Source organism: Notechis scutatus, chromosome 1 (genome assembly GCF_049901735.1).
Source record: "Notechis scutatus isolate UNSWTSFEM ecotype Mainland chromosome 1, rNotScu1.2, whole genome shotgun sequence".
Classification (NCBI taxonomy): Eukaryota; Metazoa; Chordata; class Lepidosauria; order Squamata; family Elapidae; genus Notechis; species Notechis scutatus.
This window is the reverse complement of record NC_142009.1, coordinates 62596667-62620649: the sequence shown is the minus strand read 5'-3', so window position 1 is coordinate 62620649 and position 23983 is coordinate 62596667. Positions and strand designations below refer to the sequence as shown.

General features: G+C 37.9%; 1 protein-coding gene across 2 annotated transcripts in view; it reads right to left on the bottom strand.

Annotated features, from left to right (window-relative positions):
* Positions 1–23983, bottom strand: part of MDGA1 (MAM domain containing glycosylphosphatidylinositol anchor 1) — a 345745-nt gene that overhangs the window by 200795 nt on the left and 120967 nt on the right. For both annotated transcript variants that reach the window (XM_087965585.1, XM_087965576.1), the window contains exons 3-4: positions 17573–17747; positions 5568–5764 (exon numbers count right to left, since the gene is read on the bottom strand). In XM_087965585.1, coding sequence (XP_087821711.1) covers positions 5568–5764; positions 17573–17747 — 372 coding nt within the window. The remainder of the gene's footprint in view (positions 1–5567; positions 5765–17572; positions 17748–23983) is intronic.

Genomic DNA, 23983 nt, shown 5'->3' with positions numbered 1-23983 from the left:
ATCCAATCAACACCTTTCCTACTAATACTACAGTACGTGACGTAGATTTACGTGTATTTACGTCTGTAGCAAAACTTGCATCGGCATATGCAGTTAGACTTAGTTCATCCTTAGGCTCCAAATACAATGCATAATGCATTGTTTGTTTCAGATATCTTAACACATACTTAGGAGCTTGCCAGTGCCTTTCAGTTGGCTCAGCGTTAAATGTTGCTAATTGGTTAACACTGTATGTTATATCTGGCCTTGACCAATTACTGAGATAAGATAAACTATCAATCAAGGATTGATAAATTTTCTTATCAAAAACAGGACTTTGAACATCACTATGGCTGAACTCCTGGCTCATTGGTGTTTTAGCTGATTTACAAAGTTCCATTTTAAAATTCTTTAGTAGCTGGTTGGTTTTATCTGCCTGTGAGATTTTGTATCCTCCCCTAGTTTTATCTATCTTTAAACCAAGATATTGTTTAATTTCCCCTAACTGTTTTATTTTAAATTTCTTCTCTAATAGTGAAATGATCTCAGTAGCTTCTTGTTCAGTTTTGGTGATTAATGCTATGTGATCAGTAAACAATAGCAACAATGACACTCTATCATCACTTTCCTTTTTAAACAAACATGGATCAGCCATGCCAGCTACAAAACCTATCTTAGTTAATTCCTTAACTCTACACTGGTTCCACTCATATCCTGATTGCTTCAAGCCATAAAGTTTCTTTTTTAACCTCCAGCAATCAGTTGTATTATCATTTTTGATACCTAAAGGTTTCTTTGAATAAATAGTGTTTTGCAACAGTGCATGCAGATATGCTGTCTCTACATCTAAATGATTTATAATGTATTTCTCCTGAGCTGCCCACACTAATGCTGCCCTTAATGTAGTAGCCTTCAGACTAGGTGCAAACACATCATCATAGTCATTTGATGTCTGATTGAACCCTTGTGCTACTAACCTGGCTTTATGGGTAACAGTCCCATCTACACCGGTCTTTAGCTTATAAATCCATTTATACCCTATGGCATGCTTACCTGGTGGTAACCTAACATTTTCATATAACTCCAACCTTTGTAAGGATTTCAGTTCCTTATCCATTGCTTCCTGCCAAGCAACCTGATCCTTAGCAGGATACAGTTTTAGTTCATTATAGTTACCAGGAACTGTGTTCACTTGGCATACAACACTAGCCTGATATCTATCAGGTGGTCGTGTTACTCGGATTGAACGTCTTGGTAATACAGGGCTTACTGGTGGACTCACCTGTTCCACCTGCTCCTGTTCTTCTACTTCTTCTTGTGCCTGTTCTTCTACTTCCTCTTGTTCTTCCTCTTTAATGGCTATTTGTGGTTTACTTATTTCATCTTTAGGGACTATTCGGGTGTCAATAATAATATCATTGCTGGATTCTGTTCCAGTTTATCCCAACCAACGTGTTCAAGAAATTTTGCACTAGCACTACAATAAACATGAGCTGTGCCTGGATCCCAGAATCTAAATGATCTATGGTTGGCCTTGTAACCTATGAAAAATAATTTCCTAGCTCTATGTTGCCCTTTCCGTCTTACTTGTGAGGGAATATGCACCCATGCTGGAGCTCCAAATGTGTGTATATAACTTAAATTTGTTTTTCTGACATGCCAACGAGTGAATGGCAATTCACCAGTTGTTGTATTCACCACATTGTTTAACACATGATTGCTAACATTATGGCCTCACCCCACAGTGTTTCAGGCAAACCTGAATCAGATAACAGAGAGTGAGCCATGGCTTGTAAAGTTTGCCCTCTTCATTCTACAAACGAATTACGTTGTGGTCTGTAAGGTGCAGAATGTTTATGCTCGACACCAGCCAATGTCAGCATTGTTTGGAATCTATTGTTAACAAACTCAGTCCCATTATCAGTAACTAAAGTAATTACTTTACTCCTCATTTTTCTCTCTGCAAACCTTAGCCAATTAAAGAAATGTTGGAATGTTTCTGTTTTGTTTTTCATGAGATAGCAGAAACCGTACCATGAGTAATGGTCCATTATACTCAAAACATAGCAGGCACCTCCCAAACTGGGTTTCTTAGGACCAATTATGTCAGCAAAAACAACCTCTAAAGGTTTTTTGGTCTTAAACCCATTCAGTCTGTTTGCTGGAGTAACCTTGCTTTTCTCCTGACTATAGGCATTACAGTTTAAATACTTGCTACAGGGTTTTAATTTTACTCCCTCTGACAAGTCAACAGTTTGTTTGAACATTTTGAAATTAATGTGCCCCAGACGTCTATGCAGTAAATGTATACATTTGTCATGTGGCTTAACATTGTTATAAACCGAGTTAGCCATCTGCAACTGGTCATCATGTATCACAGATAAATCATTCTCTAAACTAGCAGTAACACTTTTTCCCTCTTTCTCTATTATACAGTTATCTCCCCTAAAGGTTACTACATAACCAACATTAACTAAAGCCCTTACTGATAACAAATTAAATTTCAGTTTAGGTACATATAACATAGTTAAATACTTGTTTATACAAGAACAATATGCAGTACCTTCACCAGATGCTTTCATCTTCCATCCATTTGCCAATGATACATGTTGCTTACTCATGGACATCTTTACAAACCTCTCTCTATTTTTAGTAATGCACTGCGATGCTCCACTATCAATAACCCACAAATCATGGTTTACAGTTGAATTGCTAGACATAGCTAAACTAACATTCTTTTTAGTCTTCTGGTGATTACCAGTATTCTGTTGTTTTCCCTTCTTACAAAATTTAGCTATATGTCCCTTAGCCCCACAAGAAAAGCATTTCCTAACAGTATAGGCAGTTGAAGACAAATCCTCTTCTTGTGGTTGTTCCTTTCTCAATTGGTCCCTATCCAGCCATCTTCTTGCCTCTTCTAACAATCATCTGGTTATGTCAGTCAATGTCAGTTTATCTCTGGGCAGGACTTCCAGTGAAGATATGTAATCATCATAACTTTCATCCAATGAGGAAAGAATGATATAAACTTGATGCAGCTCTGAAAAAAACAGTTCCTTTTCATGTAGCTCTTGAAAAATTCTTTTCATGAAGTTCAAATGAGCTAACATATCTCCACCTTTCAGAAGACATGCTCTAAACAGTTTACGTGTAAGATGTATGTGTGCACCTACACTGTCACAAACATAAATCCTCTTCAAATTCTCCCAACACCTAGCAGCAGACTCTGCTCTACGAATATGGACTAGCTGCTGGTCACTCAGTGTTAGTCCAATTATACAAAGAGCTCGTTTATTGTTCCATTTAAAGTCAGCAAGCTTCTTGGCATCGTCCTCATCATCTGGATCCCAAGCATTTACATCCAGTGGATCTTGAACTGCATTCTATAACGCTTCTCTACGCAGGAGTAGACTGCACTTCATAGACCAGGAAACATAGTTTGTTCCATCCAACCAGGGTTATCAGTGATAGACTTGTTGAAGGGTCTTGTGCCATCTTTACCACAATTAAACAGTAAACAGCTGTCTGTATACGGTACTGTATATTCACACCAACTCTCAGTTATCTGAGCCTGGTATGGACTGGGCCCATAACCAGTGCTGAGGTAATTCCCCATTAGGAGAATAAGTGCACACAGGGAGACGTAGTGAGAATGGTGAAGAATAACACACAACCAGCACACAGATACACTGTATAGTAAAATGTAGGTTTTTAGTTCCAGTAAACGGTTAAGCAAAGTTCAACAAACAGTCCAAGTCATACACGGTTAAAGCACTCAGTTTTCAGTCCAGGGATAATCCAAAATATCAAAGTCCAGTATCAAAAACAGTTCAGTAATAGACTCACATCAATCCAAGACTAATGATGATCAGCAACAGTCAATAGGGAAATGCAGGAACGGCAACACTCTCCAGAACAGGATTAAACAACTCAGGTTTCTGGCTCCATTTATAGATTTGAGGAACCACAACCAATTACAATTTTAGCATTCCCTTAAAGAGACAGTATTAAAATGTCTATCCTGGTTTATATATTTTCCAATCCAACTGTTAGGTGACTTACATTCCTAACAATAGGGTACAATAAACAATCAAATCATACTAGGAAACAGTCCATATAAATCGTAAGGTTACAAGCGACAAAGTTACAGTCATACAGTCACAAGTGGGAGGGGATGGGCGATAAGGAGTGATGAAAAGATTAATAGTAATAGTAATGCAGACTTTATAAATAGTTGTATGGTGTTGAGGGAATTATTTGTTTAGCAGAATGATGGCATTCGGAGAAAAAACTGTCCTTGTGTCTTGTTGTTCTGATGTGCAGTGCTCTATAGCATCGTTTTGAGGGTAGGAGTTGAAATAGTTTATGTCCGGGATGCGAGGGGAACAGTTTATGTCCAGGATCTGTAAATATTTTCACAGTCCTCTTTTTGACTTGTACAGTATACAGGTCCTTGATGGAAGGCAGGTTGGTTCAATGTAAACAAACGCTGAAGTAATCTATCCACACAGCATCACATAAATAGTTATGTTATCTGAAGTACTGCACTATAGGGATCTTAGCTTGATATCATTGTAAATCAATCAAAGAAAAAGCAGTCACTACTGTATTGCTGTCAGCCGCCATCCAACTTGAATCGGATTTGGGACTGCCACAAGGGAGGATGGGTAACCGTGGGAATGAAAATAAAGTGAGAAAGGAGGATAGCCACAACAGCATTCTTTCTCCAAAGCTCAAGGACAAATCTCTGGACTATGAAGGGGAATGACTGGACTTGGTGGGAGTTCAGAATGGAGGTGGATTGGAGAGTGTGACTTGAAGGTCATCAGAAAAGGGGGCTGGGTGTGAGTTTAGTATAGCAGGGGAAAGTGCAGGAATTCAGATTCGGGTTTTCCCAGATGTAGAGAATATGACTTCTCTAATAAATTCTTACTTGGATGCACTTTGTCTCCGAGTGCTGAATTGGGGTGGAGAGTTTGGTTGGAACACTAACAATTGCATTAAAACAATTATTTATTGGGGTTCACCAGAAATCAGAAACCTGTATAAGAATCTATGGTGCATTCATAGTGGAAATTCTACATGTAAAGCTGCAGAAAGTGGAAAAACAGAATAATTAAAATGATCAAGGTTGCAGAAATAACAAACTTTGCATTAGTTTTTGAAACAGAAAAAAGATAGCGATATGATGAAGTAGATAAAATTGGGCATGATGTAAAGGAAATTAATAAACATTAGTTTACCCCCTCTCATATTACAACTTGGCATCATCCAATAAAGCTGGGTGATAGGAGATTCAAGATAAAAGATTGTATCTCTTCACATTATGTGCAGTTAAAGTATTGAACCTGGAAAATTTTAAAACAGGATTAGAAAAGTTCATGGAGATGAACTACTATTATGTGCAGTTAAAGTATTGAACCTGGAAAATTTTTAAAACAGGATTAGAAAAGTTCATGGAGATGAACTACTATTAGAAAAGTTCATGGAGATGTGACTACTATTCTTGAAACCTGTAGATTTCCACAAGAAAATCCAAGTTCCCCTGAACGTTCAAAAAGTATGTGGAGAGAGAAGATTTATCTCACCTCTGTGTACAATGGTTCATAGATATCCACTCCATTATCTTGACTATGGGAAAGAGTTTCGGAACCCCTTCTCCAGATGAAGCGAGCAGGTGGATTAGAGCTGACTGTGCATCTAAGGAAGACTGTCTTCTCATGATAAAAACTCCCACGGACATCACTGATAGTTTGATGGACAGTAAGGACGGGCTTATCCAAATCTGCAAAGAAAAGAAGGAAGGAGGGAATCCACAGACATTGCTGATGAGATTTAAGCCATAATATAGAAAGTCTTGGGTCACCCAATGTTCCAGATACATAGGAAAAGAAGGTAGCTTGGAAGACGTCATTCCACCCACCAGGCAAACTAATAATTCTCAAAGTGATACCTCCCTAAAACTGAAGAAGCTTCTTGGATGAGAAGTGAAACAACTTCAAAGAAAAACCAGAAAGTCCAGTTGCCTCTTGAAAAAGCACCTCTGGGTCCCTAAAGTAAGGCTAGCTATCTGCTAGGTATCTGCATAGCAACTGATCTTTTCTAAAACAACTAAATGAGGAATAGGATAAATTGCATTTGCCAGATTGATCAGTAAATACTACAAGGACTGCTGTCTGTAAAATATCTGGCCCTAGAAGACTGAAAAGCTCATTTTGTCCTGGGGCTAGTGAACATGTCACAGAAGTCCTTTGAATAAATTGTGCATTCTGTTGTCTTTTAGCAAGCCAGATGGTGAAAGAAAACAGGAGACAGGCTATTTTTAACTTGTTATATTGATATTTTAAGCACTGTGTCCGGCTTTGTGCCAGTTGATAAAATTCAAGTGCTTTGTATTTTGTCTGTCATTGTGGAGTGGAGATCTTTAATAATGCTTGTGAAAACTTGATGCCAGATCTGGTTGTTTCTGCCTAGCCTGCCAAATGCATCTGTTCATCACTTTTATTCTACTAATGATACTTTGTAGTTTCTTTGAACTGTAACTTTTCTAAATTTGAATGAAGTTCTTGCTCCATCAACTGAGGTACCACTAGTGGAAAGATATGCTTTAATCTTGCATCTTACATGGTCTCTCAACTAGAAAGACATTTTAAATATCACTTTCTAGCTAACCCCACTTCGTCCTTTTTAATATAAATTCAACATTTTAATTAGATTTCTGTATATGGTTTGCAATCATTTGTTTCTACATTAAATAAACCAGTGGTTTCAGTTAGTGTCATGTTCATGCCAGAATTGGAGTTGATCTATATTTAGTACAAAATCAAGAACTTTAAGAGTTATTCTTGAATCACATTATTGAATGTTCCTCCATTCAAGTCTTCATGCAAACAGAAATTAATCACAATGAAAAGCAATTTAAGCAGGACCTGCTCAAAACCCCACAAGGGCAATATCTTTATTTGCTCAACCAATATTTTATCATCTCTGCAAGTTTTCATGTTTCTTAAAAATCTTTTTCAGCCTCAAGGAATGCAATTTGGATGCTGTCCAATACAGCAGGGTGCAAAATGTTTCTGAATTATAGCAAGGGTTTTTGTAAAGATATAGCTCTCTGAAGATGTTGGCTCTTATTTCATGTAAGAGGCCAAATAATATATATTAGCCCCAACCTTAAGTTCATTTTTCTGCTTTTTAACTATTTCACTTCATTAAAACTTTTAAGAAACTTGAAAGCTAAAGTTAATACTAAATTTTGGTTAGTAAGGTAAAGATATTGCCTCTATAGGCTGTTTTATTTCAATTTTTTTCCTGGCTGACACATCTATCATTATGGAAAAGGTATAACTCAGTAGTTGGCCATATTCTTTAAATTCAGAAGGGCCAAATTAAGTCCTTACCATCTCCAGATAATACTGAAACTGCATTCTTATCAAAAAACTTAAAGATACACTCCCTGTAAATGATATTGTTTGGTGAACCAATGACCCAATCTGATAAAAAGCAGCTTCCTTGGTCCCAAAGACTATTTTTACATGGGACAAAGTTCATTATTATAAGCCTCTGCTCATTGTGTGAACCAAAATCCTGCAGGTAAGATTCAGTAGGTAGTTCTGTTAATAACACTAATTCAGTGCATCATAATAAGACTTCTGTTTCCAAGATACTTTGAATCAAATAATATAATTCTTGCTATCCATTTAGGTTCCCGCTTCATTTAAAGTTCTGCTAATGAGGAGAGACAGAGCCAAACCAGATTAATGAAAGTTGTCAATATGCATCATATGTCCCTAATTTCAGACAGTTGGGGGGGTGTATTTGTGCACTCTGAGGTTGGGGAGATGGATAATCATTAAACTCAGTGGAGAAAAAAATCCAGATGTACACTAATGAGGACCAAATGCAGAGCCTTTGTAAAAGACACCACTAAAGAAAAGTCCTTGCATATTTGAAGCATGTGACCACAGAGCGCATCTGAAGGCTCCTCTTTTCTTCCATAAAGCTCTTATATGCTGTTAACATTTAAAATATTGATTTAGCTATATGCAAGTCTGGAACTCTGGTTTCAAGACAAGATACTACTTTCTGCTAAAAGCAAACATTTTCCATTAGAAATGTGCCTAGGCCAGGCAATTTGCATATTTTAATGAGGCACATGTTTTGAAGAGCCAGTGTTTGTAATAAAAGTTGAGATTTCTTAGTGTGATAACACTAGAAGTATATTCAGACACATGGACAGATTTTCCCCCCCCAGCCAAGTAGTGATATTGAAAGTGGCAGAGGAAAATATAAAACAGATGTGGAGCCAGATTAGAGGGCCTTCGTATGTACTTTGTAAGGAGTTTCAATCAAGATATCCTAAACTTTATTTCATACCCAAGTTAATTCTAGGCAAACTTTTTAAACATTACCCCCTTGGATGTCTCCTAAATAAGCATCAGGATTCCACTTTCCTTTATAAATCATTTTTTAGTTCCTACAATAACCTAAAATGAGATTGGTAGAGTCAATCAGAAGAATGACTAATGTCCTCTGGATTGTTATGCATATTACAGTATGTTGTGCATACAAAACTATTCATGTCAATGTATACAGAAACTCTTGTCTACATTAATGGGAGAATGGAGTCTTTCTATGGTAACTAAATACAGTATTAATGTTCTTTTCCCAAGGGCTTTGTGATCACATCATTCAAGTGAGAAAATATGGGCTCATTGCTATTTGATTCCTCTGCATTTTGATCTTCCTTTGCAGCAGTTCCTATTTGGATGGCCTTCAGAATTGTTCTTTGCCTTGTTCCTTCCATAAGCTAAAGAAAAAGAAAAAATATCAGTGATAATGAAATAGCTGAAATAGCATCACTGGGCTTTAAACAATGACATGCAAATGGGGCAGCAATAAAATTCACCTGATCTAAATCTCAATTGTCTGCTGTCTAACTCTCATTCATTTTTGATGCTGCGAAGCAGTTATAACAAGGTGACTTACCCTTGGCCATTTCACCTAGAAATTTTTTTCTGCCCCAAAATCTCTTAGTGTAATAAGTTCTCACCTGCACTTCATCCCAGAGACCTTTAATTTCCTATCAGTCTCCAGTGACAGCTCTAATCTCTTACCATACTGCTTTGGAGTATTTTTTTGGGGGGGTAGGGGGACCTACTGTGTCAAAGTGAATGATTAAAATAAGTTGAAGTGATTTAAGCTCTTCATATTTAAATGTGCAAACTGTGTCAGACTCTCCTTTAATTCAAGTTCATGTCTTTATTATCTTAAAGCCAATTTCTCACATCTATTATTCACTAAGTCTGTAGGAACTACAAGCCCCAAAGCTCCTTGCCCTGCTTGTGTGATGCCATTTTTCTCATCCATAGATGAGATAGATGCCTTTGACTTCTGGTGACCTGCTGGAAAAGTCATTGCAATTTTCTTGGTAAGATTTTGGAAGTGGTTTGCTGTTGCCTCCTTTCTAGAGCTGAGAGGGTGATTAGCCCAAGGATTAACACTCAGGCTCCAAGTTTATTACCTGATGCCTTAACCACTATACCACTACACCAAACTGACTTTTCATCCTTTCTTTTCATCCTTTCTCATTCCTAGTTATCCTGTAACCCAAACCAATGCAGATGGTTGCAAATTCACCAATCACTCTTCCAACCTAAAGAAATCTGAGTACAAAAAATGCTCTCTCCCAAAATTCTGAAGAAAATCATAATTTTACTCATGCCCTCTTCCTTGTTTTCCAAGCTGAAGGTAATAGAAAAGCCAAGAAGATGTTCCATACCCTTAGCAATTTGCAAGAGTCTGTTGTGCTTACTTTAAGCCTCAGCATGTCTCAGCAAAATCATTAAAAGTATTAAATCTTAGCAAACACTGATGACAGTAGAAATGGTGATTATGGAAAGAATTGTACTTATTTTTTAAAATAATATTTTGAAGTATTGAAAGCACTTCATCTATCTCTAGCTGGAGACATTAAAGCCTACAGCAATACAAAATTTTAATAAAACTATATCAGAGCTTAATTCACAGTTATTAGCTTGCCAACTGATACAACCATGTGAGTTGTTTCAATATCAATATAACTTTTAAATGTCCCCACTTTCCATCTGGCTTTCCTATCTCTTCCTCCCAGCATGGAAAAACTCCAAGGAACAGCTTCCCTGATTAATAATGATGTCTGGGGACTTTGTGCTAGTGGTGGCAGTTTTCTGGATCTTCAGCAGACCTGCTTGCTGGCACTGACTGAAATATAGCAGCAGGTTGGCTGAGTTTCTTCTACTCTACAGGGATTTATATGAAGCTTTGGAATAAGTTTATGTGAATGAATGGTAACACATGACCTGAGGTTTTTCTGAAAACTGAAAGCTGTTTAGGAATTTGGTGGAAAGGTTGAGTAATTTCAATTTTTAATACTAATCTACAGTATTTGTAAAAGGGGCGTGGTGGCTCAGTAGCTTAGACACTGAGCTCATCAATCAGAAAGGTTGGTAGTTTGGCAATTCGAATCCCTAGCACTGTGTAACAGAGTGAGCTCCTGTTACTTGTCCCAGCTTCTGCCAACCTAGCAGTTCGAAAGCATGTAAAAATGCAAGTAGAAAAACAGGGACCACTTTGGTGGGAAGGTAACAGTGTTCCATGCGCCTTTGGCGTTTAGTCATGCTGGCCGTATGATCATGGAGATGTCTTTGTACAGCGCTGGCTCTTTGGCTTTGTAACGGAGATGAGCACCGTCCCCTAGAGCTGGAAATGACTAGCACATTTGTGCGAGGAGAACCTTTACTTTTACTGTATTTGTATCACGAATAAAGGATCATGTTTGCCACTGCTCTGAACTTCCCTTGACTGCAGTATAGTTACATCCAGAATCTGTGGCTAGTTCTATACAGGGAGTCCTCGACTTATGACCACAATTGAGCCCAAAATTTCTATTGCTAAGTTGGACATTTGTTAAGTGAGTTTTACTCCATTGGACGAGCTTTCTTGCCTCAGTTGTTAAGTGAATCTGGCTTCCCCATTGACTTTGTTTGTAAGAAGGTTGCAAAAGGTGATCACACAATCCTGAGACACTGCGATCATCGTAAATATGAACCAGTTGTCACACATTCAAATTTTTGATCATGTGACCATGGGAATCCTCCAATGGCCGTAAGAATGAAAACCCATCGTAAGCCACTTTTTCAGTGCTATTGTAACTTTGAAAGGACACTAAACAAACAGCTGTAAGTTGAGGACTATTCGTAATTGCATTTTACTTTCTCCAAGTGTCAGGAATGATTACAACTTGATCGAGAAAGAGGCACACAGAAAGAGGCACACAGACAATTCTGAGCAAACAAATTGAAACAAATTGTTTCAGATACCATATAATCTTAGGTTAGGGCACAGGTAACTGTAAACATCTATGGAGATTCTTGGTCATCTAGGTCATGGTTGTCCCAACAGTGTTTTTTCAAGAGGCAACTGGACTTTCTGGTTTTCCTTTGAAGATGTTTCGCTTCTCATCCAAGGAGCTTCTTCAGCTGTGAATGGAATCCTTCCATTCCCCACCATACATTCAGAGCCAAAGAAGCTTCTTGGATGAGAAGTGAAATACCTTCAATGGAAAACCAGAAAGTCCAGTTGCCTCTTGAAAAAGCACCTTTGGAAGTAACTGTAAAATTATCATCAACAGTAAATGAAAGGGAATGTTTGTTGCATATTAAAAGGCAGACAAAGAAGACAATTTCATGAAAAGTGCAGTTAAGGGCAGTAGTGGTAAGGATTAACCTAGTCCTTTCCTCCTATATTATTCATCTATCTATCCATCGAACAAAGAGTTACAAAAATAATGCAAATTATTTTCTGGGACAGCAACACCCAACACCATCACCACACCCACCCACGCACAAAGCAAGAGGCATATTACCAAGTCCATCTGTAGAGTAGATGTTAGTATTGAAAAGCCCTTGGCCACCCAATTTACCCCATAGCTCTAAAGGTCAGAAATATAGGAAGAAGAGCAGGGTTCTGCATCAGCTTAGATCCAAGCTCCAACCTAAAAGCAAAGGGAAACTTCACAAGAAATCAATTCCCTTATGAGATGGGACTCTTTAATAACCCAAGATCAATTATCCGTGGTAAATAAAATAAAGAAGCAAAGAAAAGCACAGGGAAGCTGTATAATAGAAGAGGACAAGAAGAAAAACCTAAACCAGCCTTAACAAAATTGGCAGAGTATCTAGCTGTGTTTTGAATGCAATATCCCAAATTTCCAAACAACAAGGAGCGTGACAAGTTGGTGGAGCTTCTCTTAAATATTTCAAGAAAAGAATATTAATTTCCTGGATAAGATTTTAAAAACTCCTCTGCAGTTGGCACTAAAGCGGCTCCCTTATTGTAATATTTTGTACATATATAATTAAAAATAATATACAGGTAAGGATGATCTTTTGTGGAGGGACAGGACAGGCTGTGAAGTAAAATGTAAAATGTTCAAGTATATATTGTCACAATATTCTCTTGGGGTAAAAGCCCTTTCCCCCCAAACCCCTTTCCAAATTGCTCTTTGCTAGCTGGAGACCTATAAAAGGTTTCTTTAGCAGCCTGCGATTGTTGTCAGTCATCTGGGAGGAAACAAGATGTGTATTTACTGAACCAATAGAAACATTTGAGGAAAGCAGGAAAGTGGGGATAATTATATCATTCATTATCAGATATTTGAACAGGTGATTATCAATGTAAAAAAAACTCTTCCAGGATTAAGCCAGGATTTTAACCAGCACCAATTACTTCTGGAGTACCCACAAACAGAACCCCAAGGCATATTGATGTTTCCCCCACAACTGGCATTAAGCAAACTGAGATTTTAATTTAAGCTTTGGATTTATTAATTCATAAGTTTATCTAATTTATCTGATCTCCTTTTAAAAGTTATGCAAGTCATCCTTGTAAATTGGCTCTAGCCCTATTCGCTCAAGAAACGGAGAAAGTTCACTCCTACTTCTGTAAGATAGCTCTTCAGATATTTGAAGGTGGCAATGATGTCTCTCAATCATCTTATTTGTAGGCTGAACATACCCAGATCCTTTCCATCCCCGACAATCATTCCTGACCATATTTGATTTTAAGACACTTCACCCTCCTGATAGACCTTCAAATGTTCTCCAGTATGTCACTGTCCCTTTGTAAGTGATGTGCCCAGAACTACATACAATTCTACACAAAGATCTTATCTAGGCAAAGTACTATTGGAATGGGGGAAACTAGGCTTCGCAGTAGTATAAGTGAAATAGTCCTTATCAATTATAAGTTCAACATGAGCCAGCAACATAATGTTAAAAAGGCAAATGCTAACTTGGAGTCCATTAACAGTAGCACAGAGAATACAGATAGTCCTTGCCTTATGATTACAATACAGCCCAAAATTTCTGTTGCTAAGCAAGACAGTTGTTAGTGAGTTTTGCCCTCTTTTACAACATTTCTCGCCACAGTTGTTAAGTGAATCGTTGCAGTTATTAGGTTAGTAACAGGATTGTTAGGAGAACCTGGTTTCCCATTGTCTTCGCTTGTCAGAAAGTCGCAAAAGAGGATCAAACAGACAGAAGCCAGGAAAAGCACCAGGCCCAGACAAGATAACTCCTACTTGCTTAAAAGCTTGTGCTGATCAACTGGCCCCCATCTTCACCCGCATCTTTAATAAATCACTAGAGATGTGCTATGTTCCTTCTTGCTTCAAATGCTCTACTATCATCCCAGTGCTGAAGAAACCTTCCATCCAGTAACTGAATTATTGCAGACCGGTTGCTCTAACATCTGTAGTTATGAAGACCTTTAAAAGGCTATGTGATGACCCGGAGTGTAACACAAATGTAACAAAATCCAAAACGTAAATAAATGTCTTTTAATGCCTCCAACTTGGCCCCACTGTTCAATAATTCTCAGCTGGAGATAAAACTTACTCAAAAATAGTCTTTAAAAGAAAGCAATACAGTCCAAACTTAATGAGCAGATAGAGGTAAAATAAAAAACCCAAAACAAACTACAATGAAGGAAATTTCACAATGGATAAGGATAAGTAATTACTAACTTCAAGGCAATAACAAGGCACAGTCTGTTGGAAGGATGCCAACCAAGATAACTGCAGCCCAAAATAAAACACGCTTTGCTTCTGGCAACACTGTGTTGTAACTGTCTCTCTTATATACTATTTTCCCCAGCTGCAACTAATGAGGGGGATCATGGCCGCTTCCTCTCTCGTAAGCCAAGTTGTTTCCTTCTCCATTCATCCCTGCATGCCCTAGGATGAAGAGGGGATGGCCCTGGTTCTTCCTCTAACTGCCCAGCCAGCCTCTGCCCTTCCCAAGCCTCCTCCACAACCTCCAGAGCCACACCTCCACTCCCTGTTGGCTGTTCCTCCTCTCCCTCAGAGTATGACTCTACCAAGGGCATGACAGGCTAGCACTGGCCCACCTGAAAACCATTATGGATCTGCTGTTAGACTCCTTGCAATTTGCCTACCGAGCAAATAGATTGACAGATGATGCTGTTAATATGACTCTGCACTACAAGATCCTATAACATCTTGAATCTCCAAAGACCTATGCGGGGATCCTCTTTGTAGACTTCAGCTCAGCATTCAACACCATCATTCCAGACATTCTTCTAACTAAACTAAATCAACTAGCTTACCTGACCACACTTGTAAATGGATCTTAAAAGACAGGAAGCAGCAGGTGAAGCTAAGCAAAATCACATCGAATTGTACAGATACCTGTGTAATTAGCACAGGAGCCCCCCAGGTCTGTGTGCTCTCTCCACTTCTCTTCTCTCTATATACCAATGACTGCATCTTGAAAGATCCCTCTGTTAAAGTACTGAAGTTTGCAGATGATACAACAGTGATTGGTCTCATTCAAGACAATGACGAATCTGCATACAGATGGGAGGTTGAACAACTAGCCTTGTGGTGCAAACAGAACAATCTTGAATTAAATACACTCAAAACTGTAGAAATGGTAGTAGATTTTAGGAGAAACCCTCCTATACAACCATCTCTTACAATACTAGACAACACAGTATCAACAGTAGAGAAAAAACAATTGCTACCAACCTGCCTTCAATCGAGGACCTGTATGCTGCACGAGTCAAAAAGAGGGCTGTGAAAATATTTACAGACCCCTCACATCCTGGACATAAACTGTTTCAACTCCTTCCATCAAAACGACGCTATAGAGCACTGCACACCAGAACAACTAGACACAAGGACAGTTTTCCCCGAACGCCATCAATCTGCTAAACAACTAATTCCCATAACACTGTCAAAATACTTAGTAAAACTGTATTACTATTATTCTTCTCATCCTTCCTATTACCTATTTCCCTCCTACAGTGTTGCTTGTATCTTTACAATTTATATTGTTTTATTTGTTTCCTAGTATGATTTGATTGCTTATTAGTAACCTATGACTATCACTGTGTTGTATCTTATGATTCTTGATGAATGTATTTTTCCCTTTATGTACGCTGAGAGCATATGCACCAAAGACAAACTCCTTGTGTGTCCAATCACACTTGGCCAATAAAGATTTCTATTCTATTCTATTCTATTCTATTCTATTCTATTCTATTCTATTCTATTCTATTCTATTCTATTCTATTCTATTCTATTCTATTCTATTCTATTCTATTCTATTCTATTCTAAAACTGTATCTTGTTTTGGGCACATCACATCACATTTCAAAGAGATAGTGACATATTGGGGACATTTCAAAGAGGGGCTACCAAGATGGTGAAGTGTCTAAAATCAAGTCTGGTCAGGAATGATTGTCAGGATTGGAAAGGCTCTGAGTATGTTCAGCCCAAAAATAAAATGAGTGAGTGACAGATTATAGCAATCTTCAAATATCTGAAGAGCTATCTTACAGAAGGAGTTTCTCTATTGCTTGAAAAAATAGGACTAGAATCAAGGACATCAGGCTAGACTTTAAGAGGAACTTTAACTTTTAAGAACTATGTGAACTGTCAGCTAGTAGAAGAGACTATCATATGAAGAGGGATGTTCTTCATTAGAGGTCTTCATTCAGAGATGCTCCAGTGGATTCTGTACCAAAGAGGAGATTGGAATTCTATAATTTTATTAAAATATTAAGACAGGCCTGGGGTTTAATCATTGTGTTCTCATATTCATTGTATCATTTATGTGCTTATTTGTGCAACTGGGTGAATCGACACCTTTGTGTAAAGAGCAGAAGGAATAACCTTTGCAAATAGTAGGAAGAACTGCAATCAAGATCACAGTAAAATAAAAGAATAAAATCTGGGGCAGATCTGTAACCCAGGTAAGCATCCCAGACAAGACACTTCTGTTTTTCACCAAAGTAAAGGGAAGGAAGGGAAAGTGCACTTGGACTTGCAAGACTGTTGTTATAACCTTATCATGAAACTCGTATTCACTCTGATTTCCTAGTCTGGACCACCTTGAAGGGTTGAAATTTTGTCTGCTAGATAAGTCTCATGATAGAAGGCAAGTGAAACAGAAGGACTTTTAGTTTCATGCAATGGGATCTAATATAGAGTTCATTATTACAATCAAGTATCTAGTTTGCATAATACTAAGCTATGGTTTACCATTAGTAGAACAAAGAGAACCCAGTCTCAGGATTACTTCTTTCTCCTCTTGTATGGCCATAAAGAAAGGACATTAAGTCAGTCAGGAGTCTGAACCTAGAACACTGTCATAAACTCCAATGGCTGTTCATAAACAGCCCAAAAGCAAACCATGTTTTAAACCAGACATAGCAATCTAGTGCTCGGCACATATTTTGAATTCCAATCCCAGTAACTACAATAGCACCTAGACTTATATCACTTTACAGTGCTTTACAGCCCTCTCTAAGTAGTTTACAAAGTCAGCATATTGCCCCCAACAATCTGGGTCCTCATTTTACCCACCTCGGAAGGATGGGAGGCTGAGTCAACCTTGAACCAGTGAGAATCAAATTAGCCTGCAATTCTGCATTCTAACCACTGCACCACTATGGTTCAGAAGAAGGGTTTTTCTAATCTAATTCCTGACTACAACCTGAAGCTGAAATTGTTAACCCAAAATATTTGGTTGACATCACTTTGACTTACCTTCTTTTTAACTAGTTAATGTTCCAACTCTTGTTTGATGAATTAATGTTTAGTTCAATTAAAAGAGGACACAGGGGTTCTTGATTTTTGTATGACTAAGGAGGAGCAAACAGACTTCCACCTGCCCTTTCATTTAGTGTTAAACCCAGGAATATATCTGAAAAGAGCAAGGAAATTCCATCATTGCATAGCTGACTAAGATGTTTATCCAAATGGGTTTCATCAAATTGCAGCATGCCACTGACGATAGTACACATGCCTTCTTATCTAAGGCCATGAATGAACTGGCCCTAAATTCATTAAGAGTTTTTGTTCAAGATCAGCACTTTCAGGAAAGAGAGCATGGATAAAACAAGGCCTATCCCTTTGCCTAAGAGGTATGAGAATGAGTCTAGGTCAATGCAGAATTTGACTAGCAAAATGATCAAGATATACGCAGTAGAACTGTGGGAAGTCTTGGATGGCCACAAAATGACTTACACTGCACATCTACTCGAATGGACTTGATGGCAGGGACCCCAACCCCATTCTCTGCTTTACAGTAATAACGACCCCCCTGAAGCCTCTGGATCTTCTCAATCAGAAGGGTCTCATTCAACACCGATGTCTCCTGGAATTTGTCCGAGGCACTGCCAGCAGTTTTGGTCCACCTCACCTAGAGGAGGGGAAGGAGAAAAACAGAGAGAAATAAAACATAGGAAACAAGCCATTATTTATTTGAAATGCTTTTAGGCTGCTTATCATGCTATGCATCTGCAGGCAATGCGTATATTATGCAACTGTACACAGTGAACCATTTAATATACAAACATATAAAACATTTACAAATATATAAAAATGAACAATGTGCTAAATGCCAGAGCGAATATCAATGTCAGGCTTCCTCCAGACTGATACTCAAAACTAGAAGGTTAGCAGGCAGAGATTTCAGAGCACAGCCTTGGATCATCTAGTTTTATTAGATATTTGAAAAGTTATCATTAGAACAGAAAACCAGTAACTGCTAACCACATCCTGTAAACCAAGTAGACAACAGTCCCCACATGCCAGTCTTATCTGTCGTTCTCCTGCCTTTGTGTCCGAATGGACGGAGAGCTGGTTGTTTATCTGTAGATTTATCGATAACTGATATAGGTAATCCTCGACTTAGCATTACAATTGAGGCCAACATTTTCATTGCTAAGAAAGACAGTTGTTAAGTGAGTTGTGCCTCATTTTATGATCTTTTTTTTTTGCTGTAGTTGTTAAATGAATCACTGCAATTGTTAAGCGAATCTGACTTCCCGCATTGAGTTTGTTCGTCAAAAGCCAGCTGAGAAGTTTACAAATAGTGATCACATGACCCTGGGACAGTGCATCTATGATAAATACATGCTAGTTGCCAAATTCCCAAATTTTGATCATTTTACTTTACTTTACTTTATTGTCATTGCACCTCGTACAACAAAATCAAACACCATCTTCAGTGTACATCATGACCATGACCATGAAAATAAACACACACATCCTTCACCCTCCACACATTGAATCTAAAAGCCCCGACACCACACCAACACTGCACTATACAGCAGAATTCAAAAGAGCTACTGCCCTGGGATAGAAGCTGCTTTTCAGACTATTTGTCCTTGTTTTTATTATTTGTACTGTCTGCCAGATGGTAATAGTTCAAAAAATGGGTTCCCAGGATGAGATGGGTCTTTGAGAATGTTTTGAACTTTCTTAAGGCAGTGGGAGCTATAACGCTCTTCCAAAGAGGGGAGAGGGCAACCAATGATCTTCCGGGCAATGACGTTAACCCTTTGGAGTGCTTTCCTATCTGCCACTGTGCAATTGGCAAACCATACAGAGGTGTAGTAAGTTAAGATACTCTCTGTGGTGCAGCGGTAGAAGGTCACCAGCAGTTTTTAATTCAGTTGTTGTTTTCTGAGAAGTCTCAGGTAATATAATCTCTGCTGGGCCCTTTTGACCAGTGCTGCAATGTGAGCACTCCAGGTCAGGTCCTCTTTTATGATAACACCCAGAAACTTAAAACTGGCCACTTGTTCCACTCAGTCTCCATTGATAAGCAAGGGCTGGATGTCTGATCTGTTCCTTCTATAGTCCACTATAAGCTCCTTGGTCTTATTGGTGTTGAGGACCAAGTTATTGTCTCCATACCACAAAAGCAACCAGTCCACCTCATCTCGGTAGGCAGGCTCATCCCCCCTGGAGATGAATCCCACCACTGTTGTATCACATGACCATTGGGATGTTGCAATGGTTGTTAAAAACAGCCATAAGTCATTTTTTCAAGTGCCATTGAAATGATCACTAAATGATTATAAATCAAAGACTACCTATATTTCTGTTTTGTTACTATAATACATCTTTAGAACTAGGATTTCTGCATCTAATCTCAATACTTCTGTCCTCATAAAAATGTTTTTGGCATGCATTTAATATTTTATTTATACATTTTTCTTTAGCAAACATATAAACTCAATATGTACATGAACAGCGTGATGTCTGAGTACGGTTAGATTTGAAAAATAATAATAGTAATAATAATGATATACATATCATTGATAATAATCACATAATAATAGTAATATTAGCTTATCCATACTAATAAACCTTCATTATATAATTAATCATTCTCTTAAGCATTTAAGTTTCTAACTTCTGTTTCTGTTAACTAACCATTGGTAAACAAGTCCATGTTAAAAAGTATTCTGTTTCTTCCTTCTTCTTTGTTTTAAATGTTAATCTATCCATCTCTATGCATTCTAATATTTTTTTTATTACACTTTCATCTGTAGGGATTTCTTCATTTTTCCATTGTTGTGCAAAAACAATTCTCGCTGCTGTTAACCCATGTAAGATTAAGATTATGTATTCCTTTTATTGCTCTGGTAAAATGCCCCCCAAAAAATATTTTTGGTTTTATATCAATATGTTGCTTTATCATTTTTCCTAATCATGTATGTATTTTTGTCCAACATTTTTTTGCCTTTGGACATGTCGACCACATATGATAGTACGAATGGCATGCATTTAAATTGACATGAAATTGGCATGTGTTTTATGTCTCACATCAGTTTTCTACACAATCTGAATCAGACTTTTAACTTCATACTTGGATGTTAAAAAAAATGTTTTTGCTCCAAATAGGATCTTACTTTTTCCAATAAAGAGCACTTTCTCAGTAACTCTGGACAGTCCAAAGATATTAGCAGTAACTCTGCTATTTTGCTTTCAGTTAGCAATCACCACATGCTTCAAAGCTACATTTGCATAGGTGCATCAGGGCTAATTGGGATCATCACATTTCTGAACAGAGTTAAGTTTCAGTCAATTCTCTCTAAACCCTGAGAATCATGAAATGGTTAATTTTCAGAAGTAGGAGATGCATACCTACTACGTTGCTTCCTTTCTGTTAATTAATCTTCTCAGGGTGTTTGTTTATGCCACTGTTTGAATAATTTTATTTTGTTATTTATTTTATTCTGTAAGTGTTCTGGGCAGTGAATGAATGAGGTGAAAAGGGTAAAGCAATAGAAATGGATTGTAAAAATATCACAACCTGCAGAAGTGGCCAGAGGAAAAAAAACAACTTTTTTTTGAAAGACTGAAAACCTTATATGGAAATTTCTGCTGAAAGGAGAAGGAAATTACATGATGATTTATGGATTTGAAGATTAAGTGTGGGTTGAAGGGATTTGTATAACATCTTAGGGATAGGGATAATGAAACTGCAATTGAAAGGAAGATCAGAAGTCATTTATATATTTTTTAATTTAGATTTCTTTTTATTTTTGGTACTTTCTCATTCTTTTTCAATTGGTATTTTATTTTATGGGGGGAAATTCTGTAATAAACATATAAAAAGAAAAAGGTAAGGCAATGAAATATATTGAGGAAAGGAATAGAGCCCACTGCAATCATTCAAATTTTTCTCATTTAGAAAGGAAAGAAATGGGTTAATCAGGTAGAAATAAAGAAAAGGAAGAAGGAGGTGGTACTTGATATGGAAAAGATGTAATATTCAGATTGTTGGCTAGGCCAAAAACAATATGTTGCTTCCATTTTTCATTAGAGCAGATGGCAAAAACCTGGCAGATGCAATGGAAACGCAGAAATGGGAGCAGCAGACTGGTGAGCAGAGGGCACCAGGAAAGCTGGCAAATCATCCTATAATGGTATTTCTACCCAGGATTGAATGCTAATTCCAGAAGAGGTCAGGCAGGCTACTGTTATCAGCAGTCACTGTCAATCTGCCACAATCTGAACTAGCACTAAAATCAGAAATATGTGCAGGAAGAGTACCTTGAGTATAGTCTCATCTATATTCCACGTCTCAAATTACAGAATAAATGAGTAACACATACAAATTGGGAGTGTGCAACGGTCTTGAGGCAGTGGACTGAAGCTTTTCCCACCTCCCAAAATAATAATAATAGTAATGGTAATGGTAATGGTGATCATCATCATCATCATCATCATCATCATCATCATCATCATCATCATCCTGATATTATGGTTGTTGAGGGCTGAAGCGTACAATTTATTGATATCACTGTGCCAGGAGATGCCAGAGTCAAAGAAAAAGAACTGGAAAAAATCATGAAATATCACAACCTGGCCATTGAAACTATGTGGTTATGGATGAAACACGTAACAGTGAAACCCATTGCAAGAAATATTATTTGCCTGTAAGCAAGAACTGGTGGGACCCTAAAATAGAAAAAAGTCATAGAAAATGAAAAAGTTAAATTGCTCTGGGACTTCAGAATCCACACAGACAGGCACCTGCCACATAACACCCCAGACTTAACAGTTGTCGATAAGAAAGACAAAAAAGTCTAGATAGTGGATGTGGCAGTGCCTGGAGACAGCAGGATAGAAGAAAAAGAACTGGAGAAGATAACAAAATACAAAGACCTACAAATAGAAATAGAACGACTATGGCAAAGGAAAGCAATAGTAATAGGTGCCTTGGGTGCAGTCCCAAAACAATTGGAGCATCACTTGAACATTATAGGCATTGACAAATTTGCCATCAGTCAATTGCAGAAGGCAACCTTACTTGGAACAGCTTCCATCCTCTGGCGATATCTGTAACACCATCAAACATCCAGATTTGCCCATCCCAGGTCTTTGGTAAGGACTCGATAGGTAGACAAAAATGCCAAACCCAGTCTGAACATCTGGCTGACTGTGTGATGATGATGATGATTATTATTATTATTATTATTATTATTATTATTATTATTATTATTATTAACAATAAAAACAATAAATAAATCTGCAGCTGACCAATGATGATCTTGTCAGTGCCAATTGTTTTTAAGTGCTTGCCTAGGTCTTTAGGCACAGCACCCAGTTTGCCGATTACTACTGGCATAAACCAGTGCAGGTGGTTCCAGTGGTAATCGACACACTGGGTGCTGTGCCTAAAGACCTAGGCAAGCACTTAAAAACAATTGGCGCTGAGAAGATCACCATTGGTCAGCTGTAGAAGGCCACCTTACTGGGATCTGCTCACATAATCCGCCGATACATCACTCAGTCCTAAACACTAGTGTTCGACTAGTGATTTGTGATACGAAACCCAGCATAGTTATCTTGTTTGCTGTGTATACTGTCATTTTTGTGTATAATAATAATAATAATAATAATAATAATAATAATAATAATAATAATAATAATAATAGTAGTAGTAGTAGTAGTAATAGTACATTTTTAAATGTACTGTTGATTGAGTTTCATTTTAATGAATAAAAGATATACTGTAGTAATAATCCAAAAGTATGTCTACCACTGTGTTGAGATCATCTGTATAAGCAAGGCCTTACTTTTCAGTCTGGCTGTTAAGGGAGAGGACAGGATGAGTATGAGAATGAGTATGTTAGCTTGCCTTTTAACTCTCCACAATCTCCCAGAGCCACACCTCCACTCCTGTCCGCTGTTCCTCCTCTCCCTCAGAGTCCGACTATACCAAGGGCATGACAATAATATTTACGTTGACAGGGTGCAGTTCTCCAGATTTCCTGGCAGGAAATTCTTTGTATCCTAAGTGGACTCTACTAGAAATTAAACCTGGAATCTTCTGTAGGCAAAGTTCTGTAGGCAAAGTTCTTCTGTGGGCAAAGCAATAGAGCGCAATCTACATAGACTTCTGTAAAGCCTTTGATTCACAATATTGTTGAGGATCAGTTACTCCACCCCGTGATTGCAAATGTTTATAACAATACTGGTTTATGGTGAAGAAATGGCTTTAGCTTCTGAATAACTGGATAGAAGCATTCCTGTCCAACAGACAACAAATGGTCAAAATCGGGAGCGTCCTATCAAATCCAGTACCTGTCAATAGTGGTGTCCCCAAGGCAGTGTTCTAGGACCAACTCTCTTCATACTCTACATAAACGACCTCTGTGATCATATTAAGAGCAATTGCGTTCTCTTCGCTGATGATGTAAAGCTGTTCAATACCACAGACAATACTGCTACCCTACAAAAAGATCTTGACTATGTATCAGAATGGTCAAACAAATGGCAACTTCAAATCTCAACAAATAAATGCTCTGTCTTACATATTGGCAAAAAAATCAGAAAATAAAATACAAGCTGAATAGTCAAGAACTTGTTGATGACCCAAGCTCTGTAAAGGACCTTGGAATACTCACCTCTAATGATCTAAGTGCTAGAGCCCACTGCAACTACATAGCCAAAAAGGCATTAAGAGTTGTTAACCTAATCCTACGTGCCAGCATGTGCATGTGTGTACACTTTCAGCACATTATAGGAAAAAAGTTCGCCATCACTGAGCTAGGTTATGCCTCCTTGTTAATACATGGGCTGTTCCTTTTGGGAGAATAATTGTGATGACCTGGAGTGTAACACAAACGTAAC